The sequence below is a fragment of the Pseudophryne corroboree genome, chromosome 6 (genome assembly GCF_028390025.1).
Source record: "Pseudophryne corroboree isolate aPseCor3 chromosome 6, aPseCor3.hap2, whole genome shotgun sequence".
In the NCBI taxonomy this organism is placed as follows: Eukaryota; Metazoa; Chordata; class Amphibia; order Anura; family Myobatrachidae; genus Pseudophryne; species Pseudophryne corroboree.
In genome coordinates, this window is record NC_086449.1 from 96,527,979 (window position 1) to 96,555,884 (window position 27,906).

Genomic DNA, 27,906 nt, shown 5'->3' on the forward strand with positions numbered 1-27,906 from the left:
AGTCTGCATCCCCCGTCCATTGGCGGATCTACAAGGCTCTTCTGGCCGAAATAGCCATAGCATTGGCTCTTGAACCCAGTAAACCAATGTCTCTTTGAGCGTCCCTCATATACAAGACTGCGTCCTTAATATGAGCTAATGTTAACAAAATTGTATCCCTATCTAGGGTATCAAGTTCAGCTGACAGTGTATCTGTCCAAGCTGTTTCTGCACTACATACCCATGCCGACGCAATTGCCGGTCTAAGCAAAGTACCAGTATGAGTGTAGATAGACTTTAGTCTCTTGCCTGCGGTCCGCAGGGTCCTTGAGGGCCGCTGTGTCAGGGGACGGTAGCGCCACCTTCTTGGAAAGGCGTGTTAAGGCTTTGTCAACTGTGGGAGAGGATTCCCAACGTACCCTGTCCTGTGTAGGGAAAGGGTACGCCATAAGAACCCTTTTGGGAATCTGCAGTTTCTTATCTGGAGTTTCCCAAGCTTTTTCACATAACTCATAAATTTCATGGGAAGGAGGAAAGTTTATAACCGGTTTCCTTCCCTTAAACATGTGTATCCTCGTGTCGGGCACCGAGGGCTCATCAGTGATATGTAACCCATCTTTTATTGCAATAATCATGCACTGAATACTTTGTCACCCTGGGGTGCAACCTTACTTCATCATAGTCGACACTGGAATCAGAGTCCGTGTCGGTATCTGTGTCCCTTATTTGTGAGAAGGGACGTTTCTCAGACCCCGACGGGTCCTGTGAGTCGGCACAATCTGTAGATTGATTACCTGCAGACGCTCTGGACTCTGCTTTGTCCAGTGTTTCATGCAGTGAAGCTACACTAGCATTTTACATATGCCACATATTCATCCAATCTTGAGTCGGCACCGCCGACTGAGACACACCACTCATCTGTTCGACCTCCTCTTTGGATAAGCCTTCCGTTTCAGACATGCCGACACACGTACCGACACCCCACACACACACACTGGGATATAACTATAAGGGGACAATTCCCCAAAGAAGGCCCTTTGGAGAGACAGAGAGAGAGTATGCCAGCACACACCAGCGCCAACTGACCCAGGGGAAAAAAAAAAACAGATAGCGCTTTTACATATAAATGTATACAGAATTCCCCACTCACTGCGCTTTAAATATGTGCCCCCCTCTCTTATTTTCAGCCCTCTGATGCTCAGCAGGGGAGAGTCCGGGGAACCAGCGTTCTCTGCAGCCTCTGTGGAGAAAATGGCACTGGATCAGTGCTGAGGGATAAAGCTCCGCCCCCTCACGCGGCGGGCTTCGGTCCCGCTCAAGATTTTGAAAAAAATGGCGGGGAATCGTAGCTTACTGCCCCGCAGCCTAACTACATGCTTCTTGCCTAAAAACGAGGTTTATTGCTACCCAGGGCGCCGCCCCCCCCCCCCGCACCCATCAGTGCCCAGTGTGTGTGTAAGTGTGGGAGCAATGGCGCGCAGCTTCCTGCTGCGCGCTTACCTCATGAAGATCTGAAGTCTTCTGCCGCCTGACGTCTTCATAGGTCTTTCATACTCACCCGGCTTCTTTTTTCCGGCATCTGTGAGGAGGATGGCGGCACGGCTCCGGGACGAACCCCAGGGTGAGACCTGTGTTCCGACTCCCTCTGGAGCTAATGGTGTCCAGTAGCCTAAGAAGCAGAGCCCTTAAACTCTTAAGAAGTGGGTCTGCTTCTCTCCCCTCAGTCCCACGATGCAGGGAGTCTGTTGCCAGCAGAGCTCCCTGAAAATAAAAAACCTAACAAAATTCTTTTTACAGAAAACTCAGGAGAGCTCCCTGTAATGCACCCTATCTCCTCTGGGCACAAGATCTAACTGAGGTCTGGAGGAGGGGCATAGAGGGAGGAGCCAGTGCACACCATACTAGAAAGTTCTTTTAGGTGCCCATATCTCCTGCGGAGCCCGTCTATACCCCATGGTCCTTACAGAGTCCCCAGCATCCTCTAGGACGTAAGAGAAAAAAAAATTAGACTGTGGAAATAGTTCAGATGTTATGGAGCGGCAAGGTTTCCATTAATTTGTAACAAAATTAACACTTGTTGCTTGATGTAAGTTTATTCTTTAAAAAACAAACAAAAAAATAAACCCAGTTGATTTCTACATGTTTCTGCTAGTTGTAATGAAGTGGGCAACACTACCTGGGATGTGTCATTTAGAAAGGTATTTATGCTAATATGTCCAAACTGGCTCCCTTCATCTACAGCACACAGATGGGGCCAAGAAAACAGTCACTTGTATATTAAGCTAATCCATAAAAGAAAGTCAGTAACTTTAGCACATGCCCGTTTTTGCATACGTAAAGTTCTGTACCACTGAATACACTATACAATTTAGGCTGGATTTTCACATGTTCCCTCTGGCTTGGGGGACATGAGACTTAACAACACAAAGGCAGCACTAAAGTGGCCAGCTACCCTGGACTGAAAAAAACAATTCAGATGGACAGACCACACAGCCAGAGGGATCACTTTCTAAAGAAAACGGATATCAATTAAAATAAGAATTTACTCACCGGTAATTCTATTTCTCGTAGTCCGTAGTGGATGCTGGGAACTCCGTAAGGACCATGGGGAATAGCGGGCTCCGAAGGAGGCTGGGCACTCTAGAAAGATTTATGACTACCTGGTGTGCACTGGCTCCTCCCACTATGACCCTCCTCCAAGCCTCAGTTAGGACACTGTGCCCGGACGAGCTGACATAATAAGGAAGGATTTTGAATCCCGGGTAAGACTCATACCAGCCACACCAATCACACCGTACAACTCGTGATACTATATCCAGTTTGACAGTATGAAAACAACTGAGCCTCTCAACAGATGGCTCAACAATAACCCTTTAGTTAGCAATAACTATTTACAAGTATTGCAGACAATCCGCACTTGGGATGGGCGCCCAGCATCCACTACGGACTACGAGAAATAGAATTACCGGTGAGTAAATTCTTATTTTCTCTGACGTCCTAGTGGATGCTGGGAACTCCGTAAGGACCATGGGGATTATACCAAAGCTCCCAAACGGGCGGGAGAGTGCGAATGACTCTGCAGCACCGAATGAGAGAACTCCAGGTCCACCTCAGCCAGGGTATCAAATTTGTAAAATTTTGCAAACGTGTTTGCCCCTGACCAAGTAGCTGCTCGGCAAAGTTGTAAAGCCGAGACCCCTCGGGCAGCCGCCCAAGATGAGCCCACCTTCCTTGTGGAATGGGCATTTACAGATTTTGGCTGTGGCAGGCCTGCCACAGAATGTGCAAGCTGAATTGTACTACAAATCCAGCGAGCAATAGTCTGCTTAGAAGCAGGAGCACCCAGCTTGTTGGGTGCATACAGGATAAACAGCGAGTCAGATTTTCTGACTCCAGCCGTCCTGGAAACATATTTTCAGGGCCCTGACAACGTCTAGCAACTTGGAGTCCTCCAAATCCCTAGTAGCCGCAGGCACCACAATAGGCTGGTTCAGGTGAAACGCTGACACCACCTTAGGGAGAAACTGGGGACGAGTCCTCAATTCTGCCCTATCCATATGGAAAATCAGATAAGGGCTTCTACATGATAAAGCCGCCAATTCTGACACTCGCCTGGCTGAAGCCAAGGCCAATAACATGACCACTTTCCACGTGAGATATTTTAGATTCACGGTTTTTAGTGGCTCAAACCAATGTGATTTTAAGAAACTCAACACCACGTTGAGATCCCAAGGTGCCACAGGAGGCACAAACGGGGGCTGAATATGCAGCACTCCTTTCACAAATGTCTGAACTTCAGGTACTGAAGCTAGTTATTTTTGAAAGAAAAATCGACAGAGCCGAGATCTGTACTTTAATGGAGCCTAGTTTTAAGGCCCATGGCCCTCATTCCGAGTTGATCGGTCGCAAGGCGAATTTAGCAGAGTTACACACGCTAAGCCTACGCCTACTGGGAGTGTATCTTAGCTTCTTAAAATTGCGACCGATGTAATCGCAATATTGCGATTACAAACTACTTTGCAGTTTCTGAGTAACTTCAACCTTACTCTGCCTGTGCGATCAGTTCAGTGCTTGTCGTTCCTGGTTTGACGTCACAAACACACCCAGCGTTCGCTCAGACACTCCCCCGTTTCTCCAGCCACTCCTGCGTTTTTTCCGGAAACGGTAGCGTTTTCAACCACACGCCCATAAAACGCCGTGTTTCCGCCCAGTAACACCTATTTCCTGTCAATCGATCGCCGGAGCGATGAAAAAGCCGTGAGTAAAAATACTATCTTCATTGTTAAATTACTTGGCGCAGTCGCAGTGCGAATATTGCGCATGCGTACTAAGCGGATTTTCATTGCGATGCGATGAAAAATACCGAGCGAACGACTCGGAATGAGGGCCCATATTCACTCCTGCTTGCAGTAAAATGCAGAAATCGACCTAGTTGAAATTCCTCTGTTGGGGCCTTTTTGGCCTCGCACCATGCAACATATTTCCGCCATATGCGGTGATAATGATTTGCCGTAACATCTTTCCTGGCTTTAATAAGCGTAGGAATGACTTCTTCCGGAATACCCTTTTCCTTCAGGATCCGGCGTTCAACCGCCATGCCGTCAAACGCAGCCGCGGTAAGTCTTGGAACAGACCGGGCCCCTGCTGTAGCAGGTCCTGTCTGAGCGGCAGAGGCCACGGGTCCTCTGAGATCATCTCTTGAAGTTCCGGGTACCACGCTCGTCTTGGCCAATCCGGAACCACGAGAATTGTGTTTACTCCTCGCTTTCTTATTATTCTCAATACCTTTGGTATGAGAGGCAGAGGAGGGAACACATAAACCGACTGGTACACCCACGGTGTCACTAGAGCGTCCATAGCTATCGCCTGAGGGTCCCTTGACATGGCGCAATATCTTTTTAACTTTTTGTTGAGGCGGGACGCCATCATGTCCACCTGTGGTTTTTCCCAACGGTTTACCAGCATCTGGAAGACTTCTGGATGAAGTCCCCACTCTCCCGGGTGGAGGTCGTGTCTGCTGAGGAAGTCTGCTTCCCAGTTTCCACTCCCGGAATGAACACTGCTGACAGTGCTAATACATGATTTTCCGCCCATCGGAGAATTCTTGTGGCTTCTGCCATTGCCATCCTGCTTCTTGTGCCTCCCTGTCGATTTACATGGGCGACTGCCGTGATGTTGTCTGACTGGATCAGCACCGGCTGGTGTAGGAGCAGGGATTTTGCTTGACTTAGGGCATTGTAAATGGCCCTTAGTTCCAGAATATTTATGTGAAGGGAAGTCTCCTGACTCGACCATAGTCCTTGGAAGTTTCTTCCCCGTGTGACTGCCCCCCAGCCTCGAAGGCTGGCATCCGTGGTCACCAGGACCCAGTCCTGTATGCCGAACCTGCGGCCCTCTAGAAGATGGGCACTCTGCAGCCACCACAGTAGAGACACCCTGGTTCTTGGAGACAGGGTTATTAAGCGATGCATCTGAAGATGCGATCCGGACCATTTGTCCAATAGGTCCCACTGAAAGATTCTGGCATGGAACCTGCCGAAGGGAATTGCTTCGTAAGAAGCTACCATCTTTCCCAGGCCCCGCGTGCAGTGATGCACCGATACCTGTTTCGGTTTCAGGAGGTCTCTGACTAGAGATGACAACTCCCTGGCTTTCTCCTCCGAGAGAAACACTTTTTTCTGGACTGTATCCAGAATCATACCCAGGAACAGTAGCCGTGTCGTCGGAACCAGCTGTGACTGGGATATTCAGAATCCAGCCGTGCTGGTGCAGCACTTCCTGAGATAGTGCTACTCCCACCAACAACTGTTCCTTGGATCTCGCCTTTATTAGGAGATCGTCCAAGTACGGGATAATTAAAACTCCCTTTTTTCGAAGGAGTATCATCATTTCCGCCATAACCTTGGTAAATACCCTCGGTGCCGTGGACAGTCCAAACGGCAGCGTCTGGAATTGGTAATGGCAATCCTGTACCACAAATCTGAGGTACTCCTGGTGAGGATGGTAAATGGGGACATGCAAGTAAGCATCCTTGATGTCCAGGGATACCATGTAATCCCCCTCGTCCAGGCTTGCAATAACCGCCCTGAGCGATTCCATCTTGAACTTGAATTTTTTTATGTATGTGTTCAAGGATTTCAAATTTAAAATGGGTCTCACCGAACCGTCCGGTTTCGGCACCACAAATAGTGTGGAATAGTAACCCCGGCCTTGTTGAAGTAGGGGTACCTTGATTATCACCTGCTGGGAATACAGCTTGTGAATTGCCGCTAGCACCGCCTCCCTGTCTGAGGGAGCAATCGGCAAGGCAGATTTTAGGAACCGGTGGGGTGGAGACGCCTCAAATTCCAGTTTGTACCCCTGAGATACTATTTGAAGGATCCAGGGATCCACCTGTGAGCGAGCCCACTGACCGCTGAAATTCTTGAGGCGGCCCCCCACCGTACCTGGCTCCGCCTGTGGAGCCCCACCGTCATGCGGCGGACTTGGAAGAAGCAGCGGGGGAGGACTTTTGCTCCTGGGAACCTGCTGTTTGTTGCAGCCTTTTCCCCTACCTCTGCCTCTGGACAGAAAAGACCCGCCTTTTCCACGCTTGTTTTTCTGGGTCCGAAAGGACTGAATCTGATAAAACGGCGCCTTCTTAGGCTGTGAGGGGACATGGGGTAAAAATGCTGACTTCCCAGACGTTGCTGTGGAAACTAGGTCCGAGAGACCATCCCCAAATAATTCCTCACCCTTATAAGGCAAAACTTCCATGTGCCTTTTAGAATCTGCATCTCCTGTCCACTGGCGAGTCCATAAGCCTCTCCTAGCAGAAATGGACAATGCACTTACTTTAGATGCCAGCCGGCAGATTTCCCTCTGTGCATCTCTCATATATAAGACTGAGTCTTTGATATGGTCTATGGTTAGCAGGATCGTGTCTCTGTCTAGTGTGTCAATATTTTCTGACAGTTTATCTGACCACGCGGCGGCAGCACTGCACATCCATGCTGACGCAATAGCTGGTCTAAGTATAATGCCTGAGTGTGTGTATACAGACTTCAGGATCGCCTCCTGCTTTCTATCAGCAGGTTCCTTGAGGGCGGCCGTATCCGGAGACGGTAGTGCCACCTTTTTAGACAAACGTGTGAGCGCTTTATCCACCCTAGGAGGTGTTTCCCAACGTGACCTATCCTCTGGCGGGAAAGGGAACGCCATTAGTACCTTCTTAGGAATTACCATTTTTATCAGGGAAAGCCCACGCTTCTTCACACACTTCATTTAATTCATCTGATGGGGGAAAAACTCCGGGTAGTTTTTTCTCCCCAAACATAATACCCTTTTTAGTGGTACCTGTATTTATATCAGAAATGTGTAACACCTCTTTCATTGCCTCAATCATGCAGTGAATGGCCTTAGTGGGCATCAGGTTAGACTCATCGTCGTCGACACTGGTGTCAGTATCAGTGTCGACATCTGGGTCTGCGGTCTGAGGTAGCGGGCGTTTCAGAGCCCCTGATGACCTTTGAGACGCCTGGACAGGCACGAGCTGAGAAGTCGGCTGTCCCACATTTGGCATGTCGTCAAATTTCTTATGTAAGGAGTCTATACGTGCACTCATTTCTTTCCATAAGCTCATCCACTCAGGTGTCTGCCCCGCAGGGGGTGACATCCCTTCTAAAGGCATCTGCTCCGTCTCCACATCATTATCCTCATCAAACATGTCGACACAGCCGTACCGACACACCGCACACACACAGGGAATGCTCCAACAGAGGACAGGACCCACAAAAGCCCTTTGGGGGGACAGAGTGAGAGTATGCCAGCACACACCAGAGCGCTATATAATGCAGGGACTAACTGAGTTATGTCCCCTATAGCTGCTTTTTTTATATAAATGTATACTGCGCCTAAATTTAGTGCCCCCCCTCTCTTTTTTACCCTTTTCTGTAGTGTAGACTGCAGGGGAGAGCCAGGGAGCTTCCTTCCAGCGGAGCTGTGAGGGAAAATGGCGCCAGTGTGCTGAAGGAGATAGCTCCGCCCCTTTTCCGCGGACTATTCTCCCGCTTTTTCCTATATTCTGGCAGGGGTATTTTCCACATATATAGCCTCTGGGGCTATATATTGTGGTATTTTTGCCAGCCAAGGTGTTATTATTGCTTCTCAGGGCGCCCCCCCCCAGCGCCCTGCACCCTCAGTGACCGGAGTGTGAAGTGTGTGTGAGGAGCAATGGCGCACAGCTGCAGTGCTGTGCGCTACCTTGGTGAAGACTGATGTCTTCTGCCGCCGATTTTCCGGACCTCTTCTTGCTTCTGGCTCTGTAAGGGGGACGGCGGCGCGGCTCCGGGACCGAACACCAAGGCTGGGCCTGCGGTCGATCCCTCTGGAGCTAACGGTGTCCAGTAGCCTAAGAAGCCCAAGCTGGCTGCAAGCAGGCAGGTTCGCTTCTTCTCCCCTTAGTCCCTCGCTGCAGTGAGCCTGTTGCCAGCAGGTCTCACTGAAAATAAAAAACCTAATTTCTATACTTTCTTTCTAAAGGCTCAGGAGAGCCCCTAGTGTGCATCCAACCTCGGCCGGGCACAAAATCTAACTGAGGCTTGGAGGAGGGTCATAGTGGGAGGAGCCAGTGCACACCAGGTAGTCATAAATCTTTCTAGAGTGCCCAGCCTCCTTCGGAGCCCGCTATTCCCCATGGTCCTTACGGAGTTCCCAGCATCCACTAGGACGTCAGAGAAATTAAGAATTTACTTACCGATAATTCTATTTCTCATAGTCCGTAGTGGATGCTGGGGACTCCGAAAGGACCATGGGGAATAGCGGCTCCGCAGGAGACTGGGCACAAAGTAAAAGCTTTAGGACTAGCTGGTGTGCACTGGCTCCTCCCCCTATGACCCTCCTCCAAGCCTCAGTTAGGATACTGTGCCCGGACGAGCGTACACAATAAGGAAGGATTTTGAATCCCGGGTAAGACTCATACCAGCCACACCAATCACACCGTACAACTTGTGATCTGAACCCAGTTAACAGCATGATAACAAAAAGGAGCCTCTGAAAAGATGGCTCACAACAACAATAACCCGATTTTTGTAACAATAACTATGTACAAGTAATGCAGACAATCCGCACTTGAGATGGGCGCCCAGCATCCACTACGGACTATGAGAAATAGAGAAAATAAGAATTTACTTACCGATAATTCTAACGTCCTAGTGGATGCTGGGGACTCCGAAAGGACCATGGGGATTATACCAAAGCTCCCAAACGGGCGGGAGAGTGCGGATGACTCTGCAGCACCGAATGAGAGAACTCCAGGTCCTCCTCAGCCAGGGTATCAAATTTGTAGAATCTAGCAAACGTGTTTGCCCCTGACCAAGTAGCTGCTCGGCAAAGTTGTAAAGCCGAGACCCCTCGGGCAGCCGCCCAAGATGAGCCCACTTTCCGTGTGGAATGGGCTTTTACAGATTTTGGCTGTGGCAGGCCTGCCACAGAATGTGCAAGCTGAATTGTACTACAAATCCAACGAGCAATCGTCTGCTTAGAAGCAGGAGCACCCAGCTTGTTGGGTGCATACAGGATAAACAGCGAGTCAGATTTTCTGACTCCAGCCGTCCTGGAAACATATTTTCAGGGCCCTGACTACGTCCAGCAACTTGGAATCCTCCAAGTCCCTAGTAGCCGCAGGCACCACAATAGGTTGGTTTAAGTGAAATGCTGAAACCACCTTAGGGAGAAGTCCTCAATTCTGCCCTGTCCGTATGAAAAATTAGGTAAGGGCTTTTATAGGATAAAGCCGCCAATTCTGATACACGCCTGGCTGAAGCCAGGGCTAACAGCATTACTACTTTCCATGTGAGATATTTCAAGTCCACAGTGGTGAGTGGTTCAAACCAATGTGATTTTAGGAATCCCAACACTACATTGAGATCCCAAGGTGCCACTGGAGGCACAAAAGGAGGCTGTATATGCAGTACTCCCTTGACAAACGTCTGAACTTCAGGAACAGAAGCTAGTTCTTTTTGGAAGAATATCGACAGGGCCGAAATTTGAACCTTAATGGACCCTAATTTGAGGCCCATAGACAGTCCTGTTTGCAGGAAATGCAGGAATCGACCCAGTTGAAATTCCTCCGTAGGGGCCTTCCTGGCCTCGCACCACGCAACATATTTACGCCAAATACGGTGATAATGTTGTACGGTTACATCCTTCCTGGCTTTGATCAGGGTAGGGATGACTTCATCCGGAATGCCTTTTTCCTTCAGGATCCGGCGTTCAACCGCCATGCCGTCAAACGCAGCCGCGGTAAGTCTTGGAACAGACATGGTCCCTGCTGGAGCAGGTCCTGTCTTAGAGGTAGAGGCCACGGGTCTTCCGTGAGCATCTCTTGAATTTCCGGGTACCAAGTCCTTCTTGGCCAATCCGGAGCCACGAGTATAGTCTTTACTCCTCTCCTTCTTATGATTCTCAGTACTTTTGGTATGAGAGGAAGAGGAGGGAACACATACACTGACCGGTACACCCACGGTGTTACCAGAGCGTCCACAGCTATTGCCTGAGGGTCCCTTGACCTGGAGCAATATCTGTCCAGTTTTTTGTTGAGGCGAGACGCCATCATGTCCACCTTTGGTTTTTCCCAACGGTTTACAATCATGTGGAAGACTTCTGGGTGAAGTCCCCACTCCCCCGGGTGAAGATCGTGTCTGCTGAGGAAGTCTGCTTCCCAGTTGTCCACTCCCGGAATGAACACTGCTGACAGTGCTATCACATGATTTTCCGCCCAGCGAAGAATCCTTGCCACTTCCGTCATTGCCCTCCTGCTTCTTGTGCCGCCCTGTCTGTTTACGTGGGCGACTGCAGTGATGTTGTCCGACTGGATCAATACTGGCTGACCCTGAAGCAGAGGCCTTGCCTGACTTAGGGCATTGTAAATGGCCCTTAGTTCCAGGATATTTATGTGAAGTGACGTTTCCATGCTTGACCACAAGCCCTGGAAATTTTTTCCCTGTGTGACTGCTCCCCAGCCTCTCAGGCTGGCATCCGTGGTCACCAGGACCCAATCCTGAATGCCGAATCTGCGGCCCTCTAGGAGATGAGCACTCTGTAACCACCACAGGAGAGACACCCTTGTCCTTGGAGACAGGGTTATCCGCTGATGCATTTGAAGATGCGATCCGGACCATTTGTCTAGCAGATCCAACTGAAAAGTTCTTGCGTGGAATCTGCCGAATGGAATCGCTTCGTAAGAAGCCACCATCTTTCCCAGGACCCTTGTGCACTGATGCACTGACACCTGGCCTGGTCTTAGGAGTTTCCTGACTAGGTCGGATAACTCCCTGGCTTTCTCTTCCGGGAGAAACACCTTTTTCTGTACTGTGTCCAGAATCATCCCTAGGAACAGCAGACGTGTCGTCGGAATCAGCTGCGATTTTGGAATATTTAGAATCCATCCGTGCTGTCGTAGTACTATTTGAGATAGTGCTACTCCGACCTCTAACTGTTCTCTGGACCGTGCCCTTATCAGGAGATCGTCCAAGTAAGGGATAATTAAGACGCCTTTTCTTCGAAGAAGAATCATCATTTCGGCCATTACCTTGGTAAAGACCCGGGGTGCCGTGGACAATCCAAACGGCAGCGTCTGAAACTGATAGTGACAGTTCTGTACCACAAACCTGAGGTACCCTTGGTGAGAAGGGCAAATTGGGACATGGAGGTTAAGCATCCTTGATGTCCAGAGACACCATGTAGTCCCCTTCTTCCAGGTTCGCTATCACTGCTCTGAGTGACTCCATCTTGAACTTGAACCTTTTTATGTAAGTGTTCAAGGCTTTCAGATTTAAAATGGGTCTCACCGAGCCGTCCGGCTTCGGTACCACAAACAGCGTGGAGTAATACCCCTTTCCCTGTTGTAGGAGGGGTACCTTGATTATCACTTGCTGGGAATACAGCTTGTGAATGGCTTCCAATACCGCCTCCCTGTCGGGGGTAGACGTTGGTAAAGTAGACTTCAGGAACCGGCGAGGGGGAGACGTCTCAAATTTCAATTTGTACCCCTGAGATACTACCTGCAGGATCCAGGGGTCCACTTGCGAGTGAGCCCACTGCGCGCTGAAATTCTTGAGACGGGCCCCCACCGTGCCTGAGTCCGCTTGTAAGGCCCCAGCGTCATGCTGAGGACTTGGCAGAAGCGGGGGAGGGCTTCTGTTCGTGGGAAGAAGCTGTCTGTTGCAGTCTTTTTCCCCTTCCTCTGCCCCGGGGCAGATATGAGTGGCCTTTTGCCCGCTTGCCCTTATGGGGACGAAAGGACTGAGCCTGAAAAGACGGTATCTTTTTCTGCTGCGAGGTGACTTGGGGTAAAAAGGTGGATTTCCCAGCCGTTGCCGTGGCCACCAGGTCCGATAGACCGCCCCCAAATAACTCCTCCCCTTTATACGGCAATACTTCCATATGCCGTTTGGAATCCGCATCCCCTGACCACTGTCGCGTCCATAATCCTCTTCTGGCAGAAATGGACATCGCACTTACTCTTGATGCCAGAGTGCAAATGTCTCTCTGTGCATCTCGCATATATAGGAATGCATCCTTTAAATGCTCTATAGTCAATAATATATTGTCCCTGTCCAGGGTATCAATATTTTCAGTCAGGGAATCCGACCAAGCCACCCCAGCACTGCACATCCAGGCTGAGGCGATTGCTGGTCGCAGTATAACACCAGTATGAGTGTATATACTTTTAAGGATATTTTCCAGCCTCCTATCTGCTGGCTCCTTAAGGGCGTCCGTTTCTGGAGACGGTAACGCCACTTGTTTTGATAAGCGTGTGAGCGCCTTATCCACCCTAGGGGGTGTTTCCCAACGAGCCTTAACCTCTGGTGGGAAGGGATATAGTGCCAATAATTTTTTAGAAATTAGCAGTTTTTTGTCGGGGGTAACCCACACTTCATCACACACTTCATTCAATTCATCTGATATAGGAAAAACTACGGGTAGTTTTTTCACACCCCACATAATACCCCTTTTTGTGGTACTTGCAGTATCAGAGATGTGCAAAACCTCCTTCATTGCCGTGATCATGTAACGTGTGGCCCTACTGGAAAATACGTTTGTTTCTTCACCGTCGACACTGGAGTCAGTGTCTGTGTCTGGGTCCGTGTCGACCCACTGAGGTAACGGGCGTTTAATAGCCCCTGACGGTGTTTGAGACGCCTGGACAGGCACTAACTGAGCTGCCGGCTGTCTCATGTCGTCAACAGTTTTCTGTAACGTGCCGACACTGTCACGTAATTCCTTAATTACGGCCATCCATTCAGGTGTCGACTCCCTAGGGGGTGACATCACCATTATAGGCAATTGCTCCGCCTCCACATCATTTTCCTCCTCATACATGTCGACACACACGTACCGACACCCAGCACACACACAGGGAATGCTCTGATAGAGGACAGGACCCACTTAGCCCCTTGGGGAGACAGAGGGAGAGTTTGCCAGCACACACCAGAGCGCTATATATGTATAGGGACAACCTTACAATAAGTGTCTATCCCTTATAGCTGCTTATATCTGTTATTTTGCCAAATAAGTGCCCCCCCTCTCTTTTTTACCCTGTTTCTGTAGTTGCAGGATGCAGGGGAGATTCTGGGAGCCTTCCTACCAGCGGAGCTGTGTGGGAAAAATGGCGCTGTGTGCTGAGGAGATAGGCCCCGCCCCCTTCACGGCGGGCTCTTCTCCCGCTTTTTTCTGGAAAACTGGCAGGGGTTAAATACATCCATATAGCCCAGGAGCTATATGTGATGTATTTTTTGCCAAATAAGGTAAATTCATTGCTTCCCAGGGCGCCCCCCCCCAGCGCCCTGCACCCTCAGTGACCGAAGTATGAAGTGTGCTGAGAGCAATGGCGCACAGCTGCAGTGCTGTGCGCTACCTTATGAAGACAGGAAAGTCTTCTGCCGCCGATTTATGGACCTCTTCTTGCTTCAGCATCTGTAAGGGGGCCGGCGGCGCGGCTCCGGGACCCATCCATGGCTGGGCCTGTGATCGTCCCTCTGGAGCCAATGTCCAGTAGCCTAAGAAGCCCAATCCACTCTGCACGCAGGTGAGTTCGCTTCTTCTCCCCTTAGTCCCTCGATGCAGTGAGCCTGTTGCCAGCAGGTCTCACTGAAAATAAAAAACCTATTTAAACTTTTACTCTAAGCAGCTCAGGAGAGCCACCTAGATTGCACCCTTCTCGTTCGGGCACAAAATCTTAACGGAGGCTTGGAGGAGGGTCATAGGGGGAGGAGCCAGTGCACACCAGCTAGTCCTAAAGCTTTTACTTTGTGCCCAGTCTCCTGCGGAGCCGCTATTCCCCATGGTCCTTTCGGAGTCCCCAGCATCCACTAGGACGTTAGAGAAAAAACATTTTGGTGAGGTTATGACCACCTGATGCCTATATAGGCTGGCTTGGTCTGCACCAAAACAATTAGGACCAGTGTAGCCTGGATAGAAATGCAGCTTGTAGCTGTTAAAGATGCATAAGATTAGAGACATTATTAGTTTGTATGAGAAAACAGTTGGGCACATTATACTTTGAGGCCACAAACAGGGCCCTAAATCACAATGGCCACACATTATGGGCAGGATGTACTAAACCTGAAAATATGATCAAAACTCAGACTGCCCCATATGGATCAAGCTCCTTGGACCCAGTAGGTAATGCCATGGCCCAGTAGAAGCCTATGGGCTTATCACACTCCAAAGAAGGATCCAATCAGATCCCTCCTAGTGTCCACTGTGGCGCATGCTTCCTTTTGCACATGCTCAGGACTCCTGGGTCATAACCATGGAAGTCCTTTATCTCAAAGTCAATGTCTAAATTAATAGACTATTACAACATTATACTTATAATAAATTAAAAAGGTACTAAAGCAGCAAACCCATTAAGTTTGTTTAATGTAAATCACCATGGCGGCAGGTTTTTCTCTTTGGGCTCCAATTGAACATTTTTTAATCAGAACCATGGCAGTCGCATGAAGCAGTGAACAGAGTGGCTTAGGAACACCCCTCTGAGCTCTGTCTGGGGTGAGGATAGGAGTTTTATTAAGGACCAGCCACTGTTTTTTTTTTTTATTTAGTAAGATTTTTGTTTTAAATTTCATGGCCGAAAACACGTTGTGAAGCATCAGCTTTAACTTAGTGAAATTCACCCTCTAGTCATTCACCAGTCTCAAAATAGGAACAGCAAACACAGGAAACCTGTCTACATATACAGGTTGAGTATCCCATATCCAAATATTCCGAAATACGGAATAATCAATGTACACAGACTGTTTAAAACACAAAGTTATTAAAAATATTTTATTAAAATGACCTTCAGGCTGTGTGTATAAGGTGTATATGAAACATAAATGAATTGTGTGAATGTACACACACTTTGTTTAATGCACAAAGTTATAAAAAATATTGGCTAAAATGACCTTCAGGCTGTGTGTATAAGGTCTATATGTAACATAAACGCATTCTGTGCTTAGATTTAGGTCCCATCACCATGATATCTCATTATGGTATACAATTATTCCAAAATACGGAAAAATCCCATATCCAAAATACCTCTGGTCCCAAGCATTTTGGATAAGGGAGACTCAACCTGTACTGCAAAAATAAAAATAAATAGGAAAATGTGCAAAGTGTTTACAGCAGGTAAACAAATAAACAAAAATACATATTATAGGCATGATGGAATTCAGTTTATAACCTATATAAATAAAAAAAAGTTACATATACCGACTGTTAAATTAAGTGATTAACTTACTTGGAGATACCTTCTCTAATTAGTGCCTGTGCAGCCTCCGATTCTTCACTGGATGTTAAACTTTTTGAAACCGAATAAACGACAAAAAAAGCAAACAAGTAAATAAAGAGCTCAAAGTGCCAACACCACGCAGTATAATTCATATTTCAGTGTGTCTGTCATAATGCAGAGGCTGGATCTAATAAATCTACAAATCCATTTACATGGGTGTCCTGCTGTTTACAAAATCCTGGTATTAAATAAAAGATTAAATGCATAATACACAAAAAACATTTTTTTCACAAAGTGATGGAGCTAGCTCTGGGGGGAGGTTATATATAGCAGGTTTTCCCCAGAAACATGCAGAGAGTATTTAGTTCACCAGCTTTAAATGATGGAGAACAGGGGGGGCACGAGACAGGACCAATCCCAGCCCTAATCAAGTGGTTCTTTTATGTAGTTCTTCTAGTAAATAATAAGATTTTACTTACCGGTAAATCTATTTCTCGTAGTCCGTAGTGGATGCTGGGGACTCCGTAAGGACCATGGGAATAGCGGGCTCCGCAGGAGACTGGGCACTCTAAAGAAAGATTTAGTACTATCTGGTGTGCACTGGCTCCTCCCTCTATGCCCCTCCTCCAGACCTCAGTTAAGGAAACTGTGCCCGGAAGAGCAGACATTATAAGGAAAGGATTTTGGAATCTCGGGTAAGACTCATACCAGCCACACCAATCACACCGTATAACTTGTGATACACTTATCCAGTCAACAGTATGAACAACAACAGGGCATCAACAATGGATGCCAACATAACATAACCCATTATTAAGCAATAACTATGTACACGTATTGCAGAAAGTGCGCACTTGGGACGGGCGCCCAGCATCCACTACGGACTACGAGAAATAGATTTACCGGTAAGTAAAATCTTATTTTCTCTGACGTCCTAGTGGATGCTGGGGACTCCGTAAGGACCGTGGGGATTATACCAAAGCTCCCAAACGGGCGGGAGAGTGCGGATGACTCTGCAGCACCGAATGGGCAAACTCAAGGTCCTCCTTAGCCAGGGTATCAAACTTGTAGAATTTTGCAAATGTGTTTGAACCCGACCAAGTAGCAGCTCGGCAAAGCTGTAATGCAGAGACCCCTCAGGCAGCCGCCCAAGAAGAGCCCACCTTCCTTGTGGAATGGGCTTTCACTGATTTTGGATGCGGCAATCCAGCCGCAGAATGAGTCTGCTGAATCGTGTTACAGATCCAGCGGGCAACGGTTTGCTTTGAAGCAGGAGCACCCAACTTGTTGGGGGCATATAGGATAAACAGCGAGTCAGTTTTCCTGACTCCAGCCGTTCGGGCTACATAAATCTTCAAAGCCTTGACTACATCTAGTAACCTGGAATCCTCCAAGTCACGAGTAGCCGCAGGCACTACAATAGGTTGGTTCAAATGAAGAGATGACACCACCTTTGGCAGAAATTGGGGACGAGTCCGCAATTCTGCCCTGTCCATATGAAAAACCAGATAGGGGCTTTTACATGACAAAGCCGCCAATTCTGACACACGCCTAGCCGAAGCTAATGCCAATAGCATGACCACCTTCCACGTGAGATACTTTAGCTCCACGGTCTTAAGTGGTTCAAACCAGTGGGATTTTAGGAAACCCAAAACCATGTTGAGATCCCAAGGTGCCACTGGTGGCACAAAAGGAGGCTGAATATGTAGCACTCCCTTTACAAACGTCTGAACTTCAGGAAGAGACGCCAGTTACTTTTGAAAGAAATTGGATAGGGCCGAAATCTGGACCTTTATGGATCCCAACTTCAAGCCCATAGTCACTCCAGCCTGTAGAAAGTGCAGAAACCTGCCCAGTTGGAATTCCTCTGTAGGGGCATTCCTGGCCTCACACCAAGCAACATATTTTCGCCATATGCGGTGATCATGCTTTGCTGTCACGTCCTTCCTAGCCTTTATCAGCATAGGAATAACTTCCTCCTGAATGCCTTTTTCCGCTAGGTTCCGGCGTTCAACCGCCATGCCGTCAAACGCAGCCGCGGTAAGTCTTGGAACAGGCAGGGCCCCTGTTGCAACAGGTCCTGTCTGAGAGGCAGAGGCCATGGGTCCTCTGTGAGCATTTCTTGCAATTCCGGGTACCAAGGCCTTCTTGGCCAATCCGGAACAATGAGTATTGTTCTCACTCCTCTTCTTCTTACGATTCTCAGTACCTTGGGTATGAGAGGAAGAGGAGGGAACACATAGACCGACTGGAACACCCACGGTGTTACCAGGGCGTCCACAGCTATCGCCTGAGGGTCTCTTGACCTGGCGCAACACCGTTGCAGCTTTTTGTTGAGACGGGACGCCATCATGTCTGCCTGTGGCAGTTCCCATCAATTTGTAATCTGAATGAAGACTTCGTGATGAAGTACCCACTCTCCCGGGTGAAGGTCGTGCCCGCTGAGGAAGTCTGCTTCCCAGTTGTCCACCCCCGGAATGAACACTGCTGACAGTGCTTGTACGTGATTCTCTGCCCACCGAAGAATCCTGGTGGCCTCCGCCATCGCGACTCTGCTTCTTGTGCTGCCCTGGCGGTTTACATGAGCCACAGCGGTGATGTTGTCTGACTGAATCAGCACCGGTTGGTTGCGAAGCAGGGGCTCCGCTTGACTCAGGGCGTTGAATATGGCCCTTAGTTCCAGGATATTTATGTGCAGACAAGTTTCCTGACTTGACCACAACCCTTGGAAGGTTTCTTCCCTGAGTGACTGCCCCCCACCCTCGGAGGCTCGCATCCGTGGTCACCAGGACCCAGTCCTGTATGCCGAATCTGCGGCCCTCGAGAAGGTGAGCACTCTGTAGCCACCACAGAAGAGACACCCTGGCCCTGGGGGACAGGTTGATCAGCCGATGCATCTGAAGATGCGATCCGGACCATTTGTCCAACAGATCCCATTGAAAGATCCTCGCATGGGACCTGCCGAAGGGAATGGCTTCGTACGATGCCACCATCTTTCCCAGGACTCGCGTGCAGTGATGCACCGAGACCTGTTTCGGTTTTAAGAGGTCTCTGACTAGAGTCACAAGCTCTTGAGCCTTCTCCGTCGGGAGAAACACCTTTTTCTGGTCTGTGTCCAGAATCATGCCCAGAAAGGGGAGACGCGTCGTAGTAATCAGCTGCGACTTTGGGATATTCAGAATCCAGCCATGCTGTTGCAACACTTCCTGTGAGTGCGCTACGCTGATCTGCAACTGCTCCCTCGCCTTTATGAGGAGATCGTCCAAGTATGGGATAACTGTGACTCCTTGCTTTCTCAGGATCACCATCATTTCCGCCATTACCTTGGTAAATATTCTTGGTGCCGTGGACAGGCCAAACGGAAACGTCTGGAATTGGTAATGACAGTCCTGTACCACAAATCTGAGGTACTCCTGATGAGGTGGATAAATGGGGACATGCAAGTAAGCATCCTTGATGTCCAGAGACACCATAAAATCCCCCTCTTCCAGGCTTGCAATAACCGCTCTGAGCGATTCCATCTTGAACTTGAATCTTTTCAGATAAATGTTCAGGGACTTTAAATTTAATATAGGTCTGACCGAACCGTCCGGTTTCGGTACCACAAACATTGTGGAATAGTATCCCTTCCCCTGTTGAAGAAGGGGAACCTTTACCACCACCCGCTGGAGAAATAGCTTGTGAATTGCCACTACCACTACTTCCCTTTCTATGGGGGAAGCTGGCAGGGCCGATTTTAGGTAACGTTGAGGGGGCATCACCTCGAATTCCAGCTTGTATCCCTGAGACACAATCTGTATAGCCCAGGGATCCACCTGTGAGCGAACCGACTGGTGGCTGAAATGTCGGAGACGCGTCCCCACCGCTCCTGGCTCCACCCGTGGAGCCCCAGCGTCATGCGGTGGATTTAGTGGAAGCCGGGGAGGACTTCTGTTCCTGGGAACTAGCTGTAAGGTGCAGCTTTTTTCCTCTGCCCCTGCCTCTGGCAAGAAAGGAAGCACCTCTGACCTTCTTGCTTCTTTGTGCGCGAAAGGACTGCATTTGGTAATACGGTGCTTTCTTCGGTTGTGAGGGAATATATGGCAAAAAGTTTGACTTCCCAGCAGTAGCTGTGGAAACCAGGTCAGAGAGACCGTCCCCATACAATTCCTCACCCTTGTAAGGTAACACCTCCATGTGTTTTTTGGAGTCGGCATCACCTGTCCACTGCCGAGTCCACAGGACCCTTCTGGCAGAAATTAACATTGCATTAATTCTAGAGCCCAGTAGGCAAATGTCCCTCTGGGCATCCCTCATATATAGGACAGTGTCTTTTATATGCCCCAGGGTCAGCATAATGGTATCTCTGTCTAAGGTATCCATTTCCTCAGACAGATTATCTGTCCACGCTGCTACAGCACTACACATCCACGCCGACGCAATTGCCGGCCTCAGTAGAGTCCCTGAATGTGTATAAACAGATTTCAGGTTACTTTCCGGCTTTCTATCTGCAGGATCCTTTAGGGTGGCCGTATCCTGCGACGGCAGGGCCACCTTCTTAGATAAGCGTGTCAGAGCTTTATCTACCCTAGGGGAGGATTCCCAGCGCACCCTGTCCTCTGGCGGGAAAGGGTACGCCATAAGTAACCTTTTGGAAATCAGGACTTTCTTATCCGGGGAATCCCACGCTCTTTCACATAACTCATTTAACTCATGTGAAGGGGGAAAAGTCACCTCTTGCTTTTTCTCCCCATACATATAAACCCTCTTGTCAGGGACAGGGTTTACCTCTGATATGTGTAAAATATCCTTCATCGCTATAATCATGTAACGTATAGCTTTTGTCATTTTTGGTTGCAATTTTGCATCATCGTCATCGACACTGGAGTCAGAATCCGTGTCGACATCTGTGTCAACCATTTTGGATAGTGGGCGCTTATGAGACCCCGAGGGCCTCTGCGCTGTAGGATCAGGCATGGGTTGAGACCCTGACTGGCCCGAGGTATCAGCTTTATCCAACCTTTTATGTAAGTTTACATTATCATTTAACACCTTCCACATATCCATCCAATCAGATGTCGGCACCGACACGTCAGTCAACTGCACTTGCTCTGCCTCCACATAGCCCTCTTCGTCAAACATGTCGACACACGCGTACCGACACACCACACACACAGGGGAAGCTCTAAATGAGGACAGGACCCCCACAAGGCCTTTTGGAGAGACAGAGAGAGAGTCTGCCAGCACACCCCCCAGCGCTATATAACCCAGGGATTACACAGTAACTTAGTGTTTACCCAGTAGCTGCTGTATTATGATTTATGCGCCTAAATTTATGTGCCCCCCCTGTCTTTTTTACCCTTCTACCGTGATTCTGCAGGGGAGAGCCTGGGGAGCTTCCTCTCAGCGGAGTTGTGGAAGGAAAATGGCGCTGGTGAGTGCTGAAGAAGGCCCCGTCCCCTCAGCGGCGGGCTTCTGTCCCGCGATTTTTAGTAAAATAAATGGCGGGGGCTCATACATATAACAGTGTGCCACTGTCTATATGCAGCATTCGCCAGGAGGTAACAATTGCTGGCCAGAACGCCCCCCCCCTGCGCCCTGCACCCTACAGTGACCGGAGTGTGTGGGCGCAATGGCGCACAGCTGCAGTGCTGTGCGCTACCTCATGTGAAGACAGGAGTCTTCTGCCGCCGATTACGATGTCTTCTCCGCTTCTGTCTTCTGGCTCTGCGAGGGGGACGGCGGCGCGGCTCCGGGAACGGACGACAAGGTCAGGTCCTGTGTTCGATCCCTCTGGAGCTAATGGTGTCCAGTAGCCTAAGAAGCGCAATCTAGCCGCAGTTAGTAGGTTTGCTTCTCTCCCCTCAGTCCCTCGTAGCAGAGAGTCTGTTGCCAGCAGAAGCTCTCTGAAAATAAAAAACCTAACTAAAATACTTTCTTATTAGCAAGCTCAGGAGAGCTCACTAAAAGCACCCAGCTCTGTCCGGGCACAGATTCTAACTGAGGTCTGGAGGAGGGGCATAGAGGGAGGAGCCAGTGCACACCAGATAGTACTAAATCTTTCTTTAGAGTGCCCAGTCTCCTGCGGAGCCCGCTATTCCCATGGTCCTTACGGAGTCCCCAGCATCCACTAGGACGTCAGAGAAAAACTGTTACACAAAACTTAAAGTATTAATATTATGAGGATGGATGTGCTTCTCAGCTGCTATAGGCCACATTGTGGTTCAGGACAATATTAAGATCTGTTCAACCTCCAGAAATTTGTGATGCTGGATAAAGCAAGAAAGAAAATGAAGCTGGTTACATTATAAAGCTTGGGGTCCTCATCCCCCACTACACTGTTTTGGGCTACAACAATATCAGATCAAACATCATATAGAAATAAATCAATGTTTCCACATTCATTTCCTGCAAATAGTGTGCCCGTCACTATGTGCGCACCAGAGGAATGCATGGCGCATACGCAAGCCACGACTAGTCTTAACAGCATATTTGCCTATCTGACCCTCTCCATGAGGGGGAAAATGCTCTGTTCCTGGACTTTCCTTGTAATGTATGATTGCCATCACCTGTGGTGAGCTAGTTAATTGATAAGAAAGGTGTTTCACCGCAGGTGATGGCAATCACACATTACCAGGAAAGTCCAAGAACAGAGCATTTTCTCCCTCATGGAGAGGGTCAGGTAGGCAAGTATGTATGCGCAACAGACTGCGGTTACTTGCTGCCGTGATGCGTACAAACGCAGCAGACAAAAAACTGCAAGATGAACAAGGACACATCTGTATTTACAGCATGTGCAAGTGTGACTCATGACTAGATATTGCCAACTCCAAGTTACCCTGGGAATATATTGTACAATTATCTGACAGACCATCTGTCCGATCTGGCTGGTTGGAATGAAAGCCTGGTAATGAATGGGAGCAAGTCACAATTGACCATTTGCTCCCAAACACTGGACAAACAGTTGTTCAGACAAGTTAGTTAAATTAAACAGTTTTTGTCCATTTTCTAGTGTTTGATAGCAAATGGTCATACAGATCGTGTATAGTATAATTCTCCCTGGCCACATAAAGGAAGCTACCTATGGTCTCTTTGACAGTTTCTCTTTTAAACGTCTGGTTAAGTAACATTGGAGGCTATACATAAAACATGCAATCATCAATATTCATACAGATCTTCACCTGCTCGAATTCTCAGTGCATCTTTTAAATGTTCCATTATGAGAAAATCGTTCAAGAATACGCTTCAGCTTTTCTTTAGCGGATAACACTGTGCAGAAAGATGGAAAATCATCAGTATCAGTCACATGGTTGGAGTGGGGGGCACACTAAAAACAAAACACACTGAATACCCTCTCCGCAATTTGTTTATTGTGGGGTCCGTTCTACCTGAAAAGATGATGTAAGCCTCAACCTGCGCAAAGAGCAGAGCCTTCAGCAATGGCCTAGGTGCTCCGTCTGCTATGTGTGCCGTATACAGCACTCAGTTATGGTAGATGGGCCCAGAGCAAGCTGTCACATCTCCCACAATGGCAGATTTCGATGATCTACTCAGTCCTCTGGTATGGACTGTGGGCCTAATTCAGCATGGATTGCTATTCAGAGAAACTGCAAATTGAGCGATTAGAAAACTGTGCATGTGTAGAGTTTGCATTGCGCAAGCACGGAGGGGTAATAGTGTCAGAAAATGCGTACAGATCGTAATCGCAATGTAGCCACTGTTTGACTGACAGGAAGCCGATGTTTCTGGGCGTAAACCTGCCGTTTTCTGGGTGTGTCAGAAAAAACACAGGCGTGCCCAGGCGTTTGCGGGGAGGGTCTCCATCATTAGCGCAGATCACGTCCAGGTTGTCTCAGTCGCAGATCACTGGCAGCCTAAGACTTACTGACATTTGCTCAGACGGCAACAAAAAAAAAAAAAAAAAAGATTTTAAACCTACCGGTAAATCTTTTTCTCGTAGTCCGTAGAGGATGCTGGGGACTCCGTAAGGACCATGGGAATAGACGGGCTCCGCGGGAGACATGGGCACTTTAAGAAAGACTTTAACTCTGGGTGTGCACTGGCACCTCCCTCTAAGCCCCTCCTCCAGACCTCAGTTAGAGAAACTGTGCCCAGAGGAGAAGGACAGTACGAGGAAAGGATTTTAGTTAATCCAAGGGCAAGATTCATACCAGCCACACCAATCACACCGTATAACTTGTATTAAACTAACCAGTTAACAGTATGAAAAACAGCATAGTTTCGGTCCAAAACCGATGAAACTATAACATAACCCTTATTGAAGCAATAACTATATACAAGTATTGCAGAAGTAGTCGGCACTTGGGACGGGCGCCCAGCATCCTCTACGGACTACGAGAAAAAGATTTACCGGTAGGTTTAAAATCTTATTTTCTCTAACGTCCTAGAGGATGCTGGAACTCCGTAAGGACCATGGGGATTATACCAAAGCTCCCAAACGGGCGGCAGAGTGCGGATGACTCTGCAGCACCGATTGAGTAAACATGAGGTCCTCCTCAGCCAGGGTATCAAACTTACAAAACTTTGCAAAGGTGTTTGACCCCGACCAAGTAGCAGCTCGGCACAGCTGTAGTGCCGAGACCCCTCGGGCAGCTGCCCAAGACGAGCCCACCTTCCTAGTGGAATGGGCCTTAACCGATTTTGGTAACTGCAATCCTGTTGTAGAATGCACTTGCTGGATCGTGTTACAGGTCCATCGAGCAATAGTCTGCTTTGAAGCAGGGCCGCCAACCTTGTTGGCTGCATACAGGACAAACAGTGCTTCTGTTTTTCTGATCCTAGCCGTTCTGGCCACGTAAATTTTCAAAGCCCTGAACACATCAAGGGACTCTGAATCCTCCAAGTCACGAGTAGCCACAGGCACGACAATAGGTTGGTTCATATGAAAGGATGAGACCACCTTAGGTAGGAATTGAGGACGGGTCCGTAACTCCGCTCTATCCATATGGAAAACCAGATAGGGGCTTTTATGTGATAAAGCCGCCAATTCCGAAACTCGCCTAGCCGAAGCCAAGGCTAACAACATGACCACCTTCCAAGTGAGATATTTTAACTCCACCGTTTTGAGTGGTTCAAACCAATGTGACTTAAGGAAACTTAACACCACGTTAAGGTCCCAAGGCGCCACCGGAGGTACAAAAGGAGGCTGAATATACAGTACTCCCTTTACAAAAGTCTGTACTTCAGTTATAGAGGTCAATTCTTTTTAAAAGAAAATGGATAAGGGCGAAATCTGAACTTTTATGGAGCCTAATTTTAGGCCCAAATTCACTCGTTTGCAGGAAGTGAAGGAGACGACCCAGATGGAATTCCTCCGTAGGAGCATTCCTGGCTTCACACCAAGAAACATATTTTCTCCATATTCGGTGATAATGTTTTGATGTCACGTCCTTCCTAGCCTTTATTAGCGTAGGACTGACCTCATCCGGAATACTTTTTTCCGTTAGGATCCGGCGTTCAACCGCCATGCCATCAAACGCAGCCGTGGCAAGTCTTGGAACAGACAGGGCCCCTGCTGCAGCAGGTCCTGTCTTAGAGGAAGAGGCCACGGATATTCTGTGAGCAATTCCTGTAGATCCGGATACCAAGTCCTTCGTGGCCAATCTGGAACAATGAGTATTGTTCTCACTCTTCTTTGTCTTATTATTCTCAACACCTTGGGTATAAGAGGAAGAGGAGGAAACACATAGACCGACGAAACACCCACGGTGTCACCAGGGCGTCCACAGCTATCGCCCGAGGATCTCTTGACCTGGCGCAATACCTTTTTAACTTTGTGTTGAGACGGGACGCCATCATGTCTATCTGGGGCAGTTCCCACCGACCTGCGATCTGCGCGAAGACTTCCTGATGAAGTCCCCAATCTCCCGGATGCAGGTCGTGTCTGCTGAGGAAGTCTGCTTCCCAGTTGTCCACTCCCGGAATGAACACTGCTGACAGTGCGTATACATGATTTTCCGCCCAGCGAAGAATCCTGGTGGCTTCCGCCATTGCCACCCTGCTCCTTGTGCCGCCTTCGCGGTTTACATGAGCTACTGCGGTGACATTGTCCGACTGAATTAGAACTGGTTTGTCGCGAAGTAATGCCTCCGCTTGACGTAGGATGTTGATGTGGAGACAAGTCTCTAGACTCGACCAAAGACCTTGGAAATTTCTTCCCTGTGTGACTGCTCCCCAACCTCAGAGACTTGCGTCTGTGGTCACCAGGATCCAGTCCTGAATGCCGAACCTGCGACCCTCTAGGAGGTGAGCACTCTGCAGCCACCACAGGAAAGACACCCTTGCTCTGGGGGACAGGGTGATCCTCTGATGCATTTGTAGATGTGACCCGGACCACTTGTCCAGTAGGTCCCATTGGAAGGTCCTCGCATGGAACCTGCCGAAGGGAATGGCTTCGTACAATGCCACCATTTTCCCCAGGACTCGAGTGCAGTGATGCACTGACACCTGTTTTGGCTTCAATAGGTTCCTGACCAGAGTCATGAGTTCCTGAGCTTTTTCCATTGGAAGAAAAATGTCTTCTGGTCTGTGTCCAGAATCAAGCCCAAGAAGGTCAGACGCGTCGTAGGAACCAACTGTGACTTCGGGATATTGAGAATCCAGCCGTGTTGCTGTAACACCTTCAAAGACAGAGACACGCTGTCCAGTAACTTCTCCTGAGATCTCGCTTTTATGAGGAGATCGTCCAAGTATGGGATAATTGTGACCCCTCGCTTGCGCAGAAGCACCATCATTTCCGCCATTACCTTGGTGAAAATCCTCGGGGCTGTTGAAAGCCCAAACGGCAACATCTGAAATTGGTAATGACAATCTTGTACAGCAAATCTCAGGAACGCCTGAGGAGGAAATATTGGAACATGAAGGTATGCATCCTTTATGTCCAGGGAAACCATAAAATCCCCCCCTTCCAGTCTGGCGATGACCGCCCTGAGCGATTCCATCTTGAATTTGAACCTTTTCAAGTATAGGTTCAGGGATTTTAAATTCAAAATGGGTCTGACCGAACCGTCCGGTTTCGGAACCACAAACAGGGTTGAGTAATAACCCTTTCCTTGCTGCAGTAGAGGAACCTTGACCACTACCTGTTGAAGATACAATTTTTGTATTGCATTCAACACCAACTCCCTCTCCGAGGGAGCCGCAGGTAGAGCCAATTTGAAAAACCGTCCAGGAGGCACCTCTTCGAATTCCAGCTTGTATCCCTGAGAAACAATTTCTATTGCCCAGGGATCCACCTGTGAATGAACCCAGATGTGGCTGAAAAGTCGAAGACGTGCCCCCACTTGAGCGGACTCCTCCAGGGAAGCCCCAGCGTCATGCGGTGGATTTTGCAGAGGCAGGGGAGGACTTCTGTTCCTGGGAACTAGCTGTGTGCAGCTTTTTTCCTCTGCCCTTACCTCTGGAAAGAAAGGACGATCCTCGTACTCTTTTGCTTTTATTCGAACGAAAGGACTGCATTTGATAATGAGGCACTTTCTTAGGCTGTGAGGGAACATAAGGCAAAAAATTCAATTTACCTGCGGAGACGAGGTCCGAGAGTCCTTCTCTAAATAACTCCTCACCTTTGTAAGGCAACAACTCCATATGCCTCTTTGAGTCGGCATCACCCGTCCACTGTCGGGTTCATAGACTCGCCTAGCAGAAACTGACATAGCGTTTATTCTGGAACTTAGCAAACAAATGTCTCTTTGAGCATCCCTCATATATAACGCAGCATCTTTTATATGCCCTAGGTTCATTAAAATGGTATCCTTATCTAGGGTCTCAATTTCCGTAGATAAGGAGTCTGTATATGCTGCGACAGCACTACAAACCCAGGCCGACGCCATTGCCGGTCTAAGAATTGTACCTGAATGTGTGTAAATGGACTTCATGGTAACCTCCTGTCTGCGAACAGCAGCATCCTTGAGGGTAGCCGTATCTTGGGATGGCAGCGCTATCTTCTTTGATAAACGTGTTAAAGCCTTGTCCACCTTAGGAGAAGACTCCCATTGTACCCTATCCGTTTGCGGGAAAGGATACGCCATAAGAATCCTTTTGGGAATCTGCAGCCTCTTGTCTGGAGATTCCCAAGCCTTTTCGCACAGCTCGCTCAGCTCATACGAGGATGGAAAAGTGACCTCAGGCTTTTTCTCTTTATACATGTGTACCCTCTTGTCAGGGACAGGGGGTTC

At 48.6% G+C, this 27,906-nt stretch overlaps 1 protein-coding gene across 2 annotated transcripts in view; it reads right to left on the reverse strand.

The window, feature by feature from the left end:
* DSN1 (DSN1 component of MIS12 kinetochore complex) overlaps positions 1-27,906 on the reverse strand; it is an 88,999-nt gene that overhangs the window by 18,765 nt on the left and 42,328 nt on the right. For both annotated transcript variants that reach the window (XM_063931496.1, XM_063931497.1), the window contains exons 4-5: positions 22,894-22,981; positions 15,743-15,802 (exon numbers count right to left, since the gene is read on the reverse strand). In XM_063931496.1, the coding sequence (XP_063787566.1) occupies positions 15,743-15,802; positions 22,894-22,981 (148 nt within the window). The remainder of the gene's footprint in view (positions 1-15,742; positions 15,803-22,893; positions 22,982-27,906) is intronic.